This window comes from Labrus mixtus, chromosome 2, assembly GCF_963584025.1.
Source record: "Labrus mixtus chromosome 2, fLabMix1.1, whole genome shotgun sequence".
NCBI classification, from domain to species: Eukaryota; Metazoa; Chordata; class Actinopteri; order Labriformes; family Labridae; genus Labrus; species Labrus mixtus.
Window position 1 is genome coordinate 7,108,159 of NC_083613.1, and position 15,161 is coordinate 7,123,319.

General features: G+C 37.9%; 1 protein-coding gene and 1 non-coding gene across 2 annotated transcripts; one reads left to right on the plus strand and one right to left on the minus strand.

The window, feature by feature from the left end:
- Positions 1 to 1,704: 1,704 nt before the first annotated feature.
- On the plus strand, positions 1,705 to 12,796 carry si:ch211-69b7.6 (neuroblast differentiation-associated protein AHNAK). Its single transcript, XM_061049165.1, has 5 exons — positions 1,705 to 2,240; positions 4,058 to 4,111; positions 4,243 to 4,363; positions 4,957 to 5,084; positions 5,369 to 12,796. Exons 2-5 carry the CDS (start codon positions 4,109 to 4,111, stop codon positions 11,942 to 11,944), a joined length of 6,828 nt encoding a protein of 2,275 aa, XP_060905148.1. The 5' UTR covers positions 1,705 to 2,240; positions 4,058 to 4,108; the 3' UTR covers positions 11,945 to 12,796.
- Positions 12,797 to 14,188: 1,392 nt separating this feature from the next.
- LOC132955130 (small nucleolar RNA U3) lies at positions 14,189 to 14,405 on the minus strand. Its single transcript, XR_009665889.1, has one exon. It is a non-coding gene; the product is annotated as a small nucleolar RNA U3 (small nucleolar RNA).
- Positions 14,406 to 15,161: the final 756 nt, after the last annotated feature.

Below are 15,161 nucleotides of genomic sequence, written 5' to 3' on the forward strand. Positions count from 1 at the left end.
GTTTGAGACCTGACATGTTGTGTGGTCTCCAAGCTAATTTATTTTATAGATATGTTAGAGCTCTGGTATAGGAGTATGTTGAGGAAGCATATGAAAGGGGGAAAATGTGATAAGCAGATTTGGCAGCAGAAGCTAAACAGCAAAGATAGAAAGTTAGGTTTTGTCCAGTAGAGGAGGGATATATGGGTTTAGCATAATCAACTATCTCTTTACTGGGAGAACTGTAATGAGATAACTGATGTAATGAGACAGAGGGACCAAAACAAGGGTAAGGAAAAAACCTGTCATCTCCTTTTTAATCTCTTTCTTCTCTCCTCTCTACCCTCATAAAAACAGCAGGGCTGAGCTCTAGCTTCTCGCTCTGGCACTGCCTATGTGTCCTCTTTCTAACGTCTCTCCACAGATGTGAGTATGATGGGACGTGAGAGCTAGCATAAATGGGGATGTCTCTGGGACACCAGGGCTTACAGTTAAGACTCCCTGAGGTGTCTTGGGCCTAGCTTAACAAAACATCAGTGAAGGGAGACGCCTGCATGATAACCCCAGTGATGTTGTGGCTCTTACTGCCCAACGGTGTACACCTTTGAGTTGTGAGGGCCATTAGGCACTAGGTTATGTGACAGATCAGCAGGGCATTAGTGCATAAGAGGGAGGGATTGCTCCACTGAGCGCTTATCCTAGGGCACAAGTATATTGTGTTTTATTTAAAATCCAACAGCTATTGATTATTTTTGGCATTGATAAATCTTTTGATTATACTGTTGGTACATTTGTTAAGGTCTATTTCATTTTGTTAAATTTGATTAACTAGTGTGATACCAGGGAAAGGCTCATTTTAATATCAAATTCAAACATATTTTCTTGTAAAAGTATTACTGGCTTATTGTAATAGTTTTAGAATAATTTTCAATTGTTTACATAATCTATTAATTGAGTCATCATAGCAGCTCTTATGTCAGCTTTTAATCCAATATTATCTTGTACAGTTTAGTCTTCCAGAGCAAACTGTCCTCTGTACAGCTGGTGTTGCTGGTATATGCAACAATTCCACTGAGACCATTGGCTTTGACCTTTTTTGTGATCAAGTTGATTAAATGTGATTTATTAAACACATTTTTCTTACTAATTTTGTGAGAATTTCTTTGCTTTTCATTTTTTGGGGGGTTTGTCAAAAAATAACTTTATAATAAAAATATCCTATGGTTTTCAGACAGACTAATAAACAATAAATCATTCTTTTGTAATGAACATTGTTCTCACACATTTTTCAAAATATAATTTTATTGTCACTGGGTCTGCCTGAGAGTCATTCTTACATAACAGAGTCCTTTTGCCGCCTCAGCCTTACCTGGCCATGTAAATTACATAATAACTGAGTTTGGCTCAGTTGGCTCTAAACTGTCTCTCCTTTTCTTTCCACCCAGATTCCCACAGACAGCAGTCTTTGTGACCAACAGGTGACTGTAATCAGAGTGACTCATACAGTGAACGCCTGCCGCTCCCTTGGCACAGGTAGGCATTTCTTCTCATGATGGCAAACTTAGCATGTTTTCAAGGGGGGAGTGTCTGGGTTGTGTTGTTCTTTTTTGCTTGTTCCTAAGAGTCTAGGTTTTGACTATGGATGTTATTTATGTGTGAGTGTGTGTGCATTTGCATTTATGTGGGAACAGATTTGTTGACATATCTAACTTACCTTTATTTTTAAGATTTTTTTAAAAATTCAAATAAAAATAACTTTATATTGGCAGAGAATAAAACAGACAAGTAATTGAATCTGGAGGTTGAGAAAAATAGATCTCAATACAGTTGAGGCAAAAATAGAAAATTAAATACATTTTACAGAAATAAATCACAGTTGAAAGAACATTATGAAGAAATCAGGAATCAGTGTTTTTGTAAGAAGGAAGGCGGGTCAGAGCCAAAAGTTGTGCTGTTGTTTGTGTTTTTATGCATATGAGCCGCAGGCAGGTGGTAGTTAGGGTGTGTTTGCATGAGGGTGTGTGAGGTGAACATGTGTCTGTGTGTCCTTTGACAGTTAAGGGACGCAATACTTTAAAGTTAGAACCTGTTTGTCTGCTTTGAGACCAGTATTCGTCCAACTGTCTGGCGCTCCTTTCCTCAGTCACAGCCTGCAGATCAAACAGCATGGGCTGATAGCTCTGTGATCAAACTCTGGGACATATCTTTCACAACACAGAAGCCCGGACAGCTTCGAAAACATCTGCCTGATGGACCCTGAGGTCAGTTTTCTTTATGTGTACCTTTTGAGCTTTGAGCTTCAATGCTTGTGGTGCTTTGTCTTTCAGGTAGCAGGTTTTGGGTGCTGTCATCCAGGTAGTTTCTGTTGAGTTTCAGTCATCATGCTGTTCAGCTTGACTCCTTGCGAAACTGTTATACAGGCCTTTTTCTTTATTTTTTAATCTTCTTGCATCATGTTCAAGCTGCAGAACATTTTCAGTTTTATTACTTTCAGCATGTGCACATTGGCATATCTATAAAATGATTAATGTTTAACTTTTTAAGCAGTGAATCAGCGGCTTTATTTGCACTGATGTCATTATTAGCGGTGTGAAATATGAGCTAAATGCCAAAGTCTGATTGATGGAAAAGTCTGGTTTAAAAAAAATGTTGAGATGCATATTTAAATGTAAAAAAAAGGCTGAATTAGAAGAATTTGAGATAGATCAAATTGAAAATAAAAAATTACAAGTTTCTTCATTGTACAATATAATGTTATTTTTTTTTTACAACAATACAGTATTTTGTGATGGTGCAAACTCAGCCACAATAGGACATTGATTCAAATCAGTTAAGGGGCCTTTAAGAGATAAGAGATATTATTGACCCATTCAAAACAGTTACATTTATAAGCACTCAAAGAAAAAATGATAAAAAATACAATTTTTACATTTTTCATGTTCTAACTCATAATCTTTCTTGTTTGCATGCATGCTCAAAATGCACTTATTTTATTTTTAGGCTTTCAAAATATGTATGGCATTTTGCCATTTATGTATTGGGGAAGTCGTAATTAGGTTTATATAGTTAATGTCCATCATTTCTAAACTACGCAGTATACAAGACCATTTCACTGAATCATATTTAGGTATTTGAATCATTACATTTTGGCATTGTTGTGTCTTTTGATTGTCAAATGTATTGTGACAAGATGTTGTCATATCTGAATAAATGATTTTAAAAAAGATTTATGTTCTTCCAGTTTAACATGTCAAAAAACTCACAACAGCTATTCATAAAAATTTTCTCTGTGTTTGACTATAAGTTCAGTGCAAAGGGATGTACACAATATAGTTCAATCACCGCATTATTTAGTTACATTCATGATGACACGATTTAGTCTATCACAATATTGAAATAATCCCACAACTATTAGTAAGAATTTAATTTAGTTCTTAATGCCTGGAGAAATTCTGAATTTGATACTTTTTCAAATGGCATAAACTCAAGTTTATTGGGTCTCCAAAATGTATTTTAATCTGTGGAGTACTGAAATTCACTGAAGTAATTCACCTGAGTCAAGTTTCAGTCATGCATATTATTTCACACTCTTAATAGAACATATTGTTTCTGGATTCACTGGAGGTTTGCCAGGGCTCTGCAAGGATTTCTCTGCTGGAAAGGGGTGGGTGTGGTTACGTTTCACTTAGTGTGCTTAAAAAGGAAACACCCAACAAGAGCACTTGTTTGCAGTTCTCTTGATAAACCTGTTACTGGTTTTTCCTCAGTTATGGCCCAAAAGCACAAAGAACATAACTGGGATACCTGAGATGCACCTGAATTTCACTTTTATTTACAGTACAGTACAGTCACACTGCCTTGTTTTCGACTGCTAAGTTTGCTTTGTAAATTGTGAATAGTAAATATACGTTACACCAGTCCCCTTGCATCTGTTGATTCCTGCAGCTGTAGTAAACAAACCAATAGAATAGTTTCCTTGACAATACTGAGTTGGCAGAATAAATGTGCCACACCCAGAGGTTTAGGTTTAGGTTTAATAAATTCATTTGTTAACTGTCCATTTTGTTTCCTTCTAAAGGTTTAGTCAAAGAGGATTTTTCAATGCAACTGTGACAAAGACACCGCGATCATGGTACGTGAAAAGGGTTCTGTATTGAAATTTCCTATAACAGTTTAATTTTCTTTTGTATGTTGCAGGTAAATATTATTTTGTTGAGGAGTGCCTCTGTTTTATTGCATCCCTGAAATGTCCTATCTGTTTAGCCCACACACCGCAGGGGGAGGAGCCTCTCTGAGGGTTTGACCCTGGAGCGATCAGAGGATGGTGGAGTGGTGATATCCAGCATTAATGACGGTGCCTGGTCCAATCAGGGAATAATGGAAGGTATGACCCCGACTTGCTACTGCCCCTTCCTTTCTGTACTGCTTTTAACAGTTTTTTAAAGCAGGCCATATAAAGTCTTAGCTTATAGCATATAAACACTTGTTCCTCACAAGAACACGTGAGCCAATTGAAGGAAATCATTTCACACTAGACACATACTCAAGGTTGTGTAAGCCCAGCCACTTTCGTTAAGTTTACAATCTACATATTTTATGTAGAACCTTTCAATATTCAGTCCAATGCAATACAAACCCAGTCAACAGTTGTGCCAAGTCAATTGTAAATATTCTATTAATACAGTCTGGCCTTGCAGTGAAATTGAATGTTAAACAGATAGTCTTAATTAAAATACAGCACAGTAGTTTTTTTCTAGAAATCCTTTTTCAGCAGAAGAACATTGAGACTATTTTGAAATGTACTTTGCTGAATAGTTTTGTTGTGTTTCCTTAACATAAAAACCCATATTTTATATTATTGCCAGGTTTAGCATATGGATTCTAACGCTATCCTTCAAATAGAAAAGTATGATGTGGTCCTTAATTGTAGTTGAATTTGATAATGTTTAATGCAAATACTTGATTTTTCTGTTTCAGGGGACGGACTGTTAGGAGCAACAATCAATTCTGATCAACTGCCATATGATGACAAGATAAAAGTCCTCAAAAGGAACAAAAGCAGGAGCGTCGGAAATCTGTTTGAGGGTACCAAGAGTCCCGAGACGGTAAGTTGGCTGCAAAAAATAAACTGAATTAGTTAATGGGTTTATTAATCATCTTCCACAAGACAAAAGGTCAAATATGATCATCTGTACTTTGAAGAGCATTAATTCTATTAGCTCATTTAATATGTCCCACTAGAAGCTGTTTTTGTGCTACATTGTGCATTGCATTGACTTGTCATCAAATGATACTAAACTTGATCCCTACTCAGACTGATAGACTTTAGAAAAAAGAAGTCTTGCTAACATTTCATTCAAGTAACCAAGCCTATGTTTATATTTTTTAGATACTGAATGATTCCTACAGCAAACTCTACAATGCCAAAATCAAGAAGTTTATGAAAGGTGACTTTCCTAGTGCTGATGATGTTGATGTGACTGGGGAGCCGACTACTATTCCAACTGTACAAAGCTCATCCAAGGCCGACCTAAAGCAGGATTCCGGGTTGCCTCGTCTTGGAGTCGACTTTGGACTTCTGAAAACCAAGAAATTTAGCACAGATATTCATGGGGATTCTTATTATGGTGATGCAGTAGAACTATCAAATGGTAGCAATCTGAATCTTCCACCAATGGGTCTTGGTATGAATAGAACTTCTCCAGAAATAGGTCAGGACTTAAAAGGTTCAGGTGTTGGGCCCCCTGAACTGGGAATAGTCCAAAATGGGGGAAATATCACAGGCAAAAGGGAAGCTGGTGTTGAAACCCCTGAACTAAGGCTCAAAACACCACAGGTAAAAGAAAGGATTTGTGCACCTGATTTACCAAAAGTTGACCTTAAAGGGCCAAATTTAGTCTCTGACTCTTCATCGGTTGGCATCAAGAGCCCATCTGGGAAATACCAGGCTCCTAAGTTTTCAATGCCCAAATTTGATTTACCAGACATGCAAGTTCCAGATTATGCCTTTAAAACTCCAGACATGGATGTATCTGGACAGAAGTTTAAAGAAGGTGTACCAAACATAAATCTTAAAGCTCCAAATTTAGACCTTCATTCATCAGGTGGTCTTGATGTAGATTTGCCAAAGCCAGAGTTTGACATTGATGCACCTTCCCTTGCTCTCAAAGGCCCAAAATCAGAGCTGAAAATGCCAGATCTAGATGTTAAACATCCAAAGATGAAGATGCCTAAATTTGGTCTTCCAAGCTTCAAAGGACCTGAAATTGATGGGGAATTAGATGGCCCAAAGTTGGCTATCAATACACCCAAAGTCAATCTCAAAGCTCCCAAAGGTGATTTAGAAATACCAGATTTTGATATGTCTGGTCCATCAGGAAAATTCAAAAAGCCAAACTTGAACCTGCCTGATTTTGGCCTTTCTGGACCAAAGTTAGATGGCCCAAACTTGAACCTCAAATCACCTAACCTAGATCTCTCTAGTCCAAATCTCAGTGGTGGAATAAATGCACCAGACATAAATATGCCCACAGTTGATCTCAAAAGCCCTAAACTGGATCGAAACACTCCAAAGCTAAACTTGGACATGCCATCAGGTAAACTGAAAATGCCAGAGCTAAATGCTCCAGACTGGGATGTTAACGCTCCCTCAGGGAAATTTAAAATGCCTAAATTCAAGAAGCCAAAATTTGGTCTTCCGAGCCTGAAAGGACCTGAGATTGATGGGGACTTAAATGTTCCAGTGGTTGATGTAAATGCTCCCAAAGTCAATCTCAAAGGTCCTAAAGGTGATTTAGAAATGCCAGATTTTGATATTGCTGGTCCATCAGGAAAATTCAAAAAGCCAAACTTGAACCTGCCTGATTTTGGCCTTTCTGGACCCAAATTAGATGCCCCGAACTTGAACCTCAAATCACCTAACCTAGATCTCTCTAGTCCAAATCTCAGTGGTGGAATAAATGCACCAGACATAAATATGCCCACAGTTGATCTCAAAAGCCCTAAACTGGATCTAAACACTCCAAAGCTAAACTTGGACATGCCATCAGGTAAACTGAAAATGCCAGAGCTAAATGCTCCAGACTGGGATGTTAACGCTCCCTCAGGGAAATTTAAAATGCCTAAATTCAAGAAGCCAAAATTTGGTCTTCCGAGCCTGAAAGGACCTGAGATTGATGGGGACTTAAATGTTCCAGTGGTTGATGTAAATGCTCCCAAAGTCAATCTCAAAGGTCCTAAAGGTGATTTAGAAATGCCAGATTTTGATATTGCTGGTCCATCAGGAAAATTCAAAAAGCCAAACTTGAACCTGCCTGATTTTGGCCTTTCTGGACCCAAATTAGATGCCCCGAACTTGAACCTCAAATCACCTAACCTAGATCTCTCTGGTCCAAATCTCAGTGGTGGAATAAATGCACCAGACATAAACATGCCCACAGTTGATCTCAAAAGCCCTAAACTGGATCTAAACACTCCAAAGCTAAACTTGGACATGCCATCAGGTAAACTGAAAATGCCAGAACTAAATGCTCCAGACTGGGATGTAAACGCTCCATCAGGCAAATTGAAAATGCCTAAATTCAATCTTACAGGTTCATTACCAAAAGGACCAAATTTGGACCTAAATGCAGATCTAAAGTCACCAGATTTTAGTTTAAAAGCTCCAAAGATTAAGGGTGGACTTAATGCCCCCGATGTGAACCTACCAAACATGGACCTTAATGCTCCAAAATTTGACATGAATACTCCAGATGTCAACATTGGTTCACCCAAAGGGAAATTTAAAATGCCCAAAATGAAGATGCCAAAATTTGGTTTTCCGAGCCTGAAAGGACCTGAGATTGATGGGGACTTAGATGTTCCAGTGGTTGATGTAAATGCTCCCAAAGTCAATCTCAAAGGTCCTAAAGGTGATTTAGAAATGCCAGATTTTGATATTGCTGGTCCATCAGGAAAATTCAAAAAGCCAAACTTGAACCTGCCTGATTTTGGCCTTTCTGGACCAAAGTTAGATGGCCCGAACTTGAACCTCAAATCACCTAACCTAGATCTCTCTGGTCCAAATCTCAGTGGTGGAATAAATGCACCAGACATAAACATGCCCACAGTTGATCTCAAAAGCCCTAAACTGGATCTAAACACTCCAAAGCTAAACTTGGACATGCCATCAGGTAAACTGAAAATGCCAGAACTAAATGCTCCAGACTGGGATGTTAACGCTCCCTCTGGGAAATTGAAAATGCCTAAATTCAATCTTAAGGGTACATTACCAAAAGGACCAAATTTGGACCTAAATGCAGATCTAAAGTCACCAGATTTTAGTTTAAAAGCTCCAAAGATTAAGGGTGGACTTAATGCCCCCAATGTTAACTTACCAAACATGGACTTGAAGGGTCCAAAATTTGACATGAATACTCCAGATGTCAACATTGGTTCACCCAAAGGGAAATTTAAAATGCCCAAAATGAAAATGCCAAAATTTGGTTTTCCGAGCCTGAAAGGACCTGAGATTGATGGGGACTTAGATGTTCCAGTGGTTGATGTAAATGCTCCCAAAGTCAATCTCAAAGTTCCTAAAGGTGATTTAGAAATGCCAGATTTTGATATTGCTGGTCCATCAGGAAAATTCAAAAAGCCAAACTTGAACCTGCCTGATTTTGGCCTTTCTGGACCAAAGTTAGATGGCCCGAACTTGAACCTCAAATCACCTAACCTAGATCTCTCTGGTCCAAATCTCAGTGGTGGAATAAATGCACCAGACATAAACATGCCCACAGTTGATCTCAAAAGCCCTAAACTGGATCTAAACACTCCAAAGCTAAACTTGGACATGCCATCAGGTAAACTGAAAATGCCAGAACTAAATGCTCCAGACTGGGATGTAAATGCTCCATCAGGCAAATTGAAAATGCCTAAATTCAATCTTACAGGTTCATTACCAAAAGGACCAAATTTGGACCTAAATGCAGATCTAAAGTCACCAGATTTTAGTTTAAAAGCTCCAAAGATTAAGGGTGGACTTAATGCCCCCGATGTGAACTTACCAAACATGGACCTTAATGCTCCAAAATTTGACATGAATACTCCAGATGTCAACATTGGTTCACCCAAAGGGAAATTTAAAATGCCCAAAATGAAGATGCCAAAATTTGGTCTTCCGAGCCTGAAAGGACCTGAGATTGATGGGGACTTAAATGTTCCAGTGGTTGATGTAAATGCTCCCAAAGTCAATCTCAAAGGTCCTAAAGGTGATTTAGAAATGCCAGATTTTGATATTGCTGGTCCATCAGGAAAATTCAAAAAGCCAAACTTGAACCTGCCTGATTTTGGCCTTTCTGGACCAAAGTTAGATGGCCCGAACTTGAACCTCAAATCACCTAACCTAGATCTCTCTAGTCCAAATCTCAGTGGTGGAATAAATGCACCAGACATAAACATGCCCACAGTTGATCTCAAAAGCCCTAAACTGGATCTAAACACTCCAAAGCTAAACTTGGACATGCCATCAGGTAAACTGAAAATGCCAGAACTAAATGCTCCAGACTGGGATGTTAACGCTCCATCAGGCAAATTGAAAATGCCTAAATTCAATCTTAAGGGTACATTACCAAAAGGACCAAATTTGGACCTAAATGCAGATCTAAAGTCACCCGATTTTGGTTTAAAAGCTCCAAATATTGAGGGGGGACTTAATGCCCCCAATGTGAACCTACCAAACATGGACTTGAAGGGTCCAAAATTTGACATGAATACTCCAGATGTCAACATTGGTTCACCCAAAGGGAAATTTAAAATGCCTAAATTCAAGATGCCAAAATTTAGTTTTCCGAGCCTGAAACGACCTGAGATTCATGGTCCTAAAGGTGATTTAGAAATGCCAGATTTTGATATTGCTGGTCCATCAGGAAAATTCAAAAAGCCAAACTTGAACCTGCCTGATTTTGGTCTTTCTGGACCAAAATTAGATGGCCCGAACTTGAACCTCAAATCACCTAACCTAGATCTCTCTGGACCAAATCTCAGTGGTGGAATAAATGCACCAGACATAAATATGCCCAAACTGGATCTCAAAAGCCCTAAACTGGATCTAAATACTCCAAAGCTCAACTTGGACATGCCATCAGGTAAACTGAAAATGCCAAAACTAAATGCAGATCTAACGTCACCAGATTTGAGTCTCAAAGCCCCAAAGATTAAGGGTGGGCTTGATGCCCCTGACTTGAACTTGCCAAACGTGGATCTCAAAGTTCCAAAGTTAGACATGAATACTCCAGATCTTAACATTGGTTCACCGAATTCTAAGCTAAAAATGCCCAAATTAAAAATGCCTGAAGTTAATCTACCAAACCTTAAAGGACCTGGTGGAAATTTTGATGGCCCAGATATGGACATCAATTCACCTAACATCAACCTCAAAGGATCCAAGCCTAGGTTTGAAGTCCCAGATGTTGATTTCGGAAGCCCATCGGCCACACTTAAAAAGCCACATTTGAAAATGCCTGACATAGGGTTTTCTGGTCCGAAGTTAGATAACCCCAATTTTCACATCAAGTCACCAGATCTTAATGCCAAATTACCGAAAGGACCAAATTTAGATTTTAATCCAGACCTGAAAACTCCAGATTTTAATCTCAAAACCCCAAAGTTTAAAGGGGGAATGAATGCACCCAAGTTAGACTTACCAAACATGGATCTTAAAGCTCCAAAGTTAGATATGAGCACGCCAGAAGTCACCTTGGGTCTTCCTGATTCAAAGTTCAAAAAGCCTAAAATCAAGATGCCAAAAGGCCCCAACTTTGACATAAATGGTGACCTTGAGGTGCCCGACCTGCATATGCCGAAGGTCAATCTTAACAGTCCAAGAGGAAAAGTAAAAATGCCAAATTTAAATGTGCCAGACCTCAATTTATCTGGGCCTAATGCAGGAATACCAGATATGAATCTTTCAGGGCCTAGAGTAAAGGGTCCTGGTATAAGTGTGCCAGACTTAGATATGCCTGAGGCAAGGTTTAAAGGTCCCAAACTAGCCTTAAATACAAAAAATCCTAATCTAGGAATAAATGGCAAAATAGGCCAACCAGACATGAATTTTGGTGCCCCTCAAGTCAGAGGAGTAAGAGGAATAAGAGGCCCAGACTTTGGTAGGGGGTCTGCTATTGACTTTGATGCTGCACTGAGATCTAAAAATCTGGATATTACTCCTCCAAATACAAAACTGAACATGAAACCCAGACAGCTGCAAGGAAAGGTTAGTTCTCCTAACATGGACCTCAACATGCCTATGCGAAATCCACAAATGCATCTCAGATCACCAAATTTTAACATTGATGATTCCTCACGAAATTTCAGAGGATCTTTGTATGAGAATCGCAGATCACATATCCCAGGGGTAAACATGAAAATGCCTGACCTGGATGTTGATGGAGATGCCAGATTTGGGTACAGTGATGCAAGGTCACCAAGGGCAAAAGCAAGGTCCAGCTACCCCATGGTGGATCCTCGTTTTGGCACCCATATTGATTTCAACCGTTCAGATCTCAATATTGATGATTTTACAGGAAAGGATCATGTGCTTAGGGCTAGAGGTTCAACACTAAACCACCAGGGATCACATAACCATGGGCAGGTCATGTTACCACCAGGTGTCAATGTTGGCATGAGGGACCCCAGACATACCAGAAGAATTCCCTCTGGTGATTTTGACATGTATGCAAAACCTCAGAGAGCAATGCAGTCAATGCCTCGCCAACGTACGCCTCACTTTATTCATGAGTCAAGAATAACTGTACCTGACAGTTCAGATGGATACTATGTCACAGTTTTTCCAAACCAATCACAAAATCCAAGGAGGCAGAACCGCAACACTTTTGGGGGGCGTGACTTTTATCCAAGAAACTTTGATCTTGAAGTTCCAGTGCGAAATGATCAAAAAGGATCAACGTTCTTTTTCTCAAACCTCATGTAGGTTTCAAACTATTGATGTTTAAATAGTCAGGTTTATTTATTACAACTTAGTTGTTACATGTTCTTGCATGATTCATGCTTGTGTTTTTTGAATGCATCATTTGCTGACACTGTTTTTTGTAACTAAAGCCAATTCTGTCGTCCCTTAAATATTCTTACCTAGAATATAAATCAGCATTCTTGCCCTTGTTTATATATGTAAATTCACACATTTTGTTTTTTTTGTAGTATTATCCACACAGTACTTGTTTGAAAAGTATTAAAACATTTAAGTTGTGTTATAGCACCAAAAACTTCCCAAATCCCTTAATTTCCTGTCAAGTTTACTAAATAAGGAAAATCCCTGTAGGGAATTAAAGTTGAGGATTTTAGGGAACCTGACAAATCAATCAAAGCATGCATTTTGTTTACTTGTATTTTATCAAGTGGTTGTTATAATATCCCCAGTTGTACATATGTTAATATTGTACTACATGTCTATACTTTGAAGTACTGACTATATATTATATTCTTAGGGGATGTAAATAGCTTTCTTGCTTTGACATATTTGCAGTCTGAAGTACATGATAAATGATGTAAAATTAATTCATAAACTAAAGTATATAAACTGACCAAGACCGTTTTAAGAGGGGGCCAGTAGGCTTTATAAATTGGTTGAAATGAACACACCATGTATAATTGTGTTATTATGTTGTATGAAAAAAAGAAACGTAAAAATATATCCAGTTATTGCTTTCTAAATCTTCACTTATAAGAGAAGGTACAAGCTGTTTCATCATGTGCAAATCCAAAATAGTTAACTCAGAGAATTCAAAAAAATGATATTCATTATACAAATAAAGTTGATTCATAACGCTTTCTGGTTGTTGATTAGTTTCGAGATAGAAAATTAAAAGATTAAACATTTTGTTTAGTAAACAGACACCAGTTCAGCTTTCAAAGGCAGATGAAAGGTTCACATGAAAAGTCCTTTGCATCTTTGTTTTACTTTTTGAAAATGTTGGTTGGACTATTGACATTGACACAAGTTCACATCTTTTTTTATTTATTTATTTTTTTTACATTTTTTTTAAAGCTTCCATGATCATGACCTTTATTTTTTTTTACTCCATCAACCACAATAGAACTACTACGCTGTGTAGAAAAACTCTGTTTACATTTTGTTTACTTACATGCTACAGATTTCCAGATTTGCAAATAAAATGAACAGTAAAAGTTACAACCAAAAATACCTGATGACCAGGGAAATCGCAGCCAAGCTCTACACATTCAGATAACTTATTGTTTTTAAATAGATGCAAAGCATTTTGAATTACGCAATTGTGCAACATATTCTTATAACTGGTGCTTTTTTGATTACTCTGTAGCGGTGTTAGCAACAACCATAGATATACTAAAACATATAAAAGAGAAGGGCCCCTTTGACAACTTCATCATTCAACTGGTGGATCTAAGTGACATTTGCTCTGCGTTCAACCATGGAGACGCACAACGTACAGGTGAGGCAACACCAAGAGAAAACACACACAGAACTACACAACACAGTTTAATGTCTTTCAGATCAGATTTTAGGAAAAAAAATAAAAAAATAAATTAGAGCAAAACTAGCGAGTAACGACAAATTAGATGGGTCAGCTCTTCACACACGTGTTCTTACGTCCAAACCCTCAAATTAGATAGATAGATAGATAGATAGATAGATAGATAGATAGATAGATAGATAGATAGATACTTTGTAACAGGTTACAAAGACGTACATGACATGAAACATTTGTTACAAATTAACCACAAAACTGACCCCCCCCCCCCCATACATATATATTAACCTGAAAAAAGATTTAAAGATTAAAGTGTCCAACTAGAGGCTGACTCTTGGGACAGCTGTGCAGATGGGAAATGGAAAAAGGAAGATTTAGTCCAAGTGTGGGCTTTCCCCCTGCCATAACCGTGAGGTGTTGTACAGACGTATGGCCAGGGGGACAAAAGAGTTTATGAATTATTATTATTAAGATAAATAAACTGAAAAAAAGAAGAAATAGAAAGCAGGAAACCTAACATTTGTGGTTGCATGAAAAATCTAGCGGACTAGTCACTATATCTTCTTGTTATTCTCAAATTAAGCAATTTTGAAGTAACAAAGTTTATTACATGAGTTGCGAAATCATGTTGCGCGATTCTGCCTATACAATTACTGTATCCGATATCTGTGAAAGATACGACTTAATTTGATTTGACCTGTATGAAAACCACTCTGATCATATTCTCTTCCTCAAAGCTCCACAAAGGAAGCCATGAACGATCATCAATGACAGAGAACATATGAAGTGAATCATTATTCTGTGTCCGCTTCACGCTCAGAAAAGAATATCACGACTCATCATCGTGGTTAGCGAGACCAAACACTTTAGAAACACAATTCTCAAGTCAGAAACTATAGAAATGATCCCTGAAAGTATAGTCTTAATGTGATGCTGGGAAGAGAGCAGCAAGTCATGTGCGGGGAGATCACTCTCACTCACGGTTCATCGTTATTGTCGCAAATAAGTGAATGACCGGTGAGCTTTAACTAAACAGAGATATCACCATGTTTTAAATGTTTATACAACATGTCGTAATGATGAATAATATTTAAAGTATGGAAGAGATGTGATAACAAATGAACAGTTAGGCTGTGAGGAGTGTTTCATGATTAGACTGAAGTTTCCTCCGACTTTAAGACCGGTCGACAAATAATATCCACTTAACCTTTTATTATGAATATTTAAAAATACAGAAAACAGCGTGGTTCTTTCCGTTTTTTCAGAGACCCCTTGACTCTACTCTAATTTAACCTGAGGGATTAAATTAAACATGTTATTGCTGCTGAGGGGTTTGAAGAGACTTTGCCTGCTGAATCGTAACACAATAATGAGGAAATAAATTATCAAAACATTCTCAACCACTCTGATAACCGTGTTTTATTCCTGTTCTCAGATACAGTAATTATCAAGTAAAAAGCTTATTACCAGAGTGACGTAATTCTACTGCACAAAGCTGCTTGTTGATTTATTATCCAAAACCTTTTAAATTTAAGTTAACACTTAATATTTACAGTCTAACAGCCCCTAAGAAGGCCTAGGTACGATTAAATTCAAGCATAGCCTATTATATTAATAGCCTACATATAATATCTACAGTAATATTTACAGTCTACGCTACAGGCCATGGAGCTTCCGCTT

Coding starts and splice junctions, on each gene's coding strand:
- si:ch211-69b7.6 (XM_061049165.1), top strand. Junction 4,364..4,956: donor CAATCAGGGAATAATGGAAG/GTATGACCCCGA, acceptor TTTCTGTTTCAG/GGGACGGACTGTTAGGAGCA. Junction 5,085..5,368: donor GTACCAAGAGTCCCGAGACG/GTAAGTTGGCTG, acceptor TATATTTTTTAG/ATACTGAATGATTCCTACAG.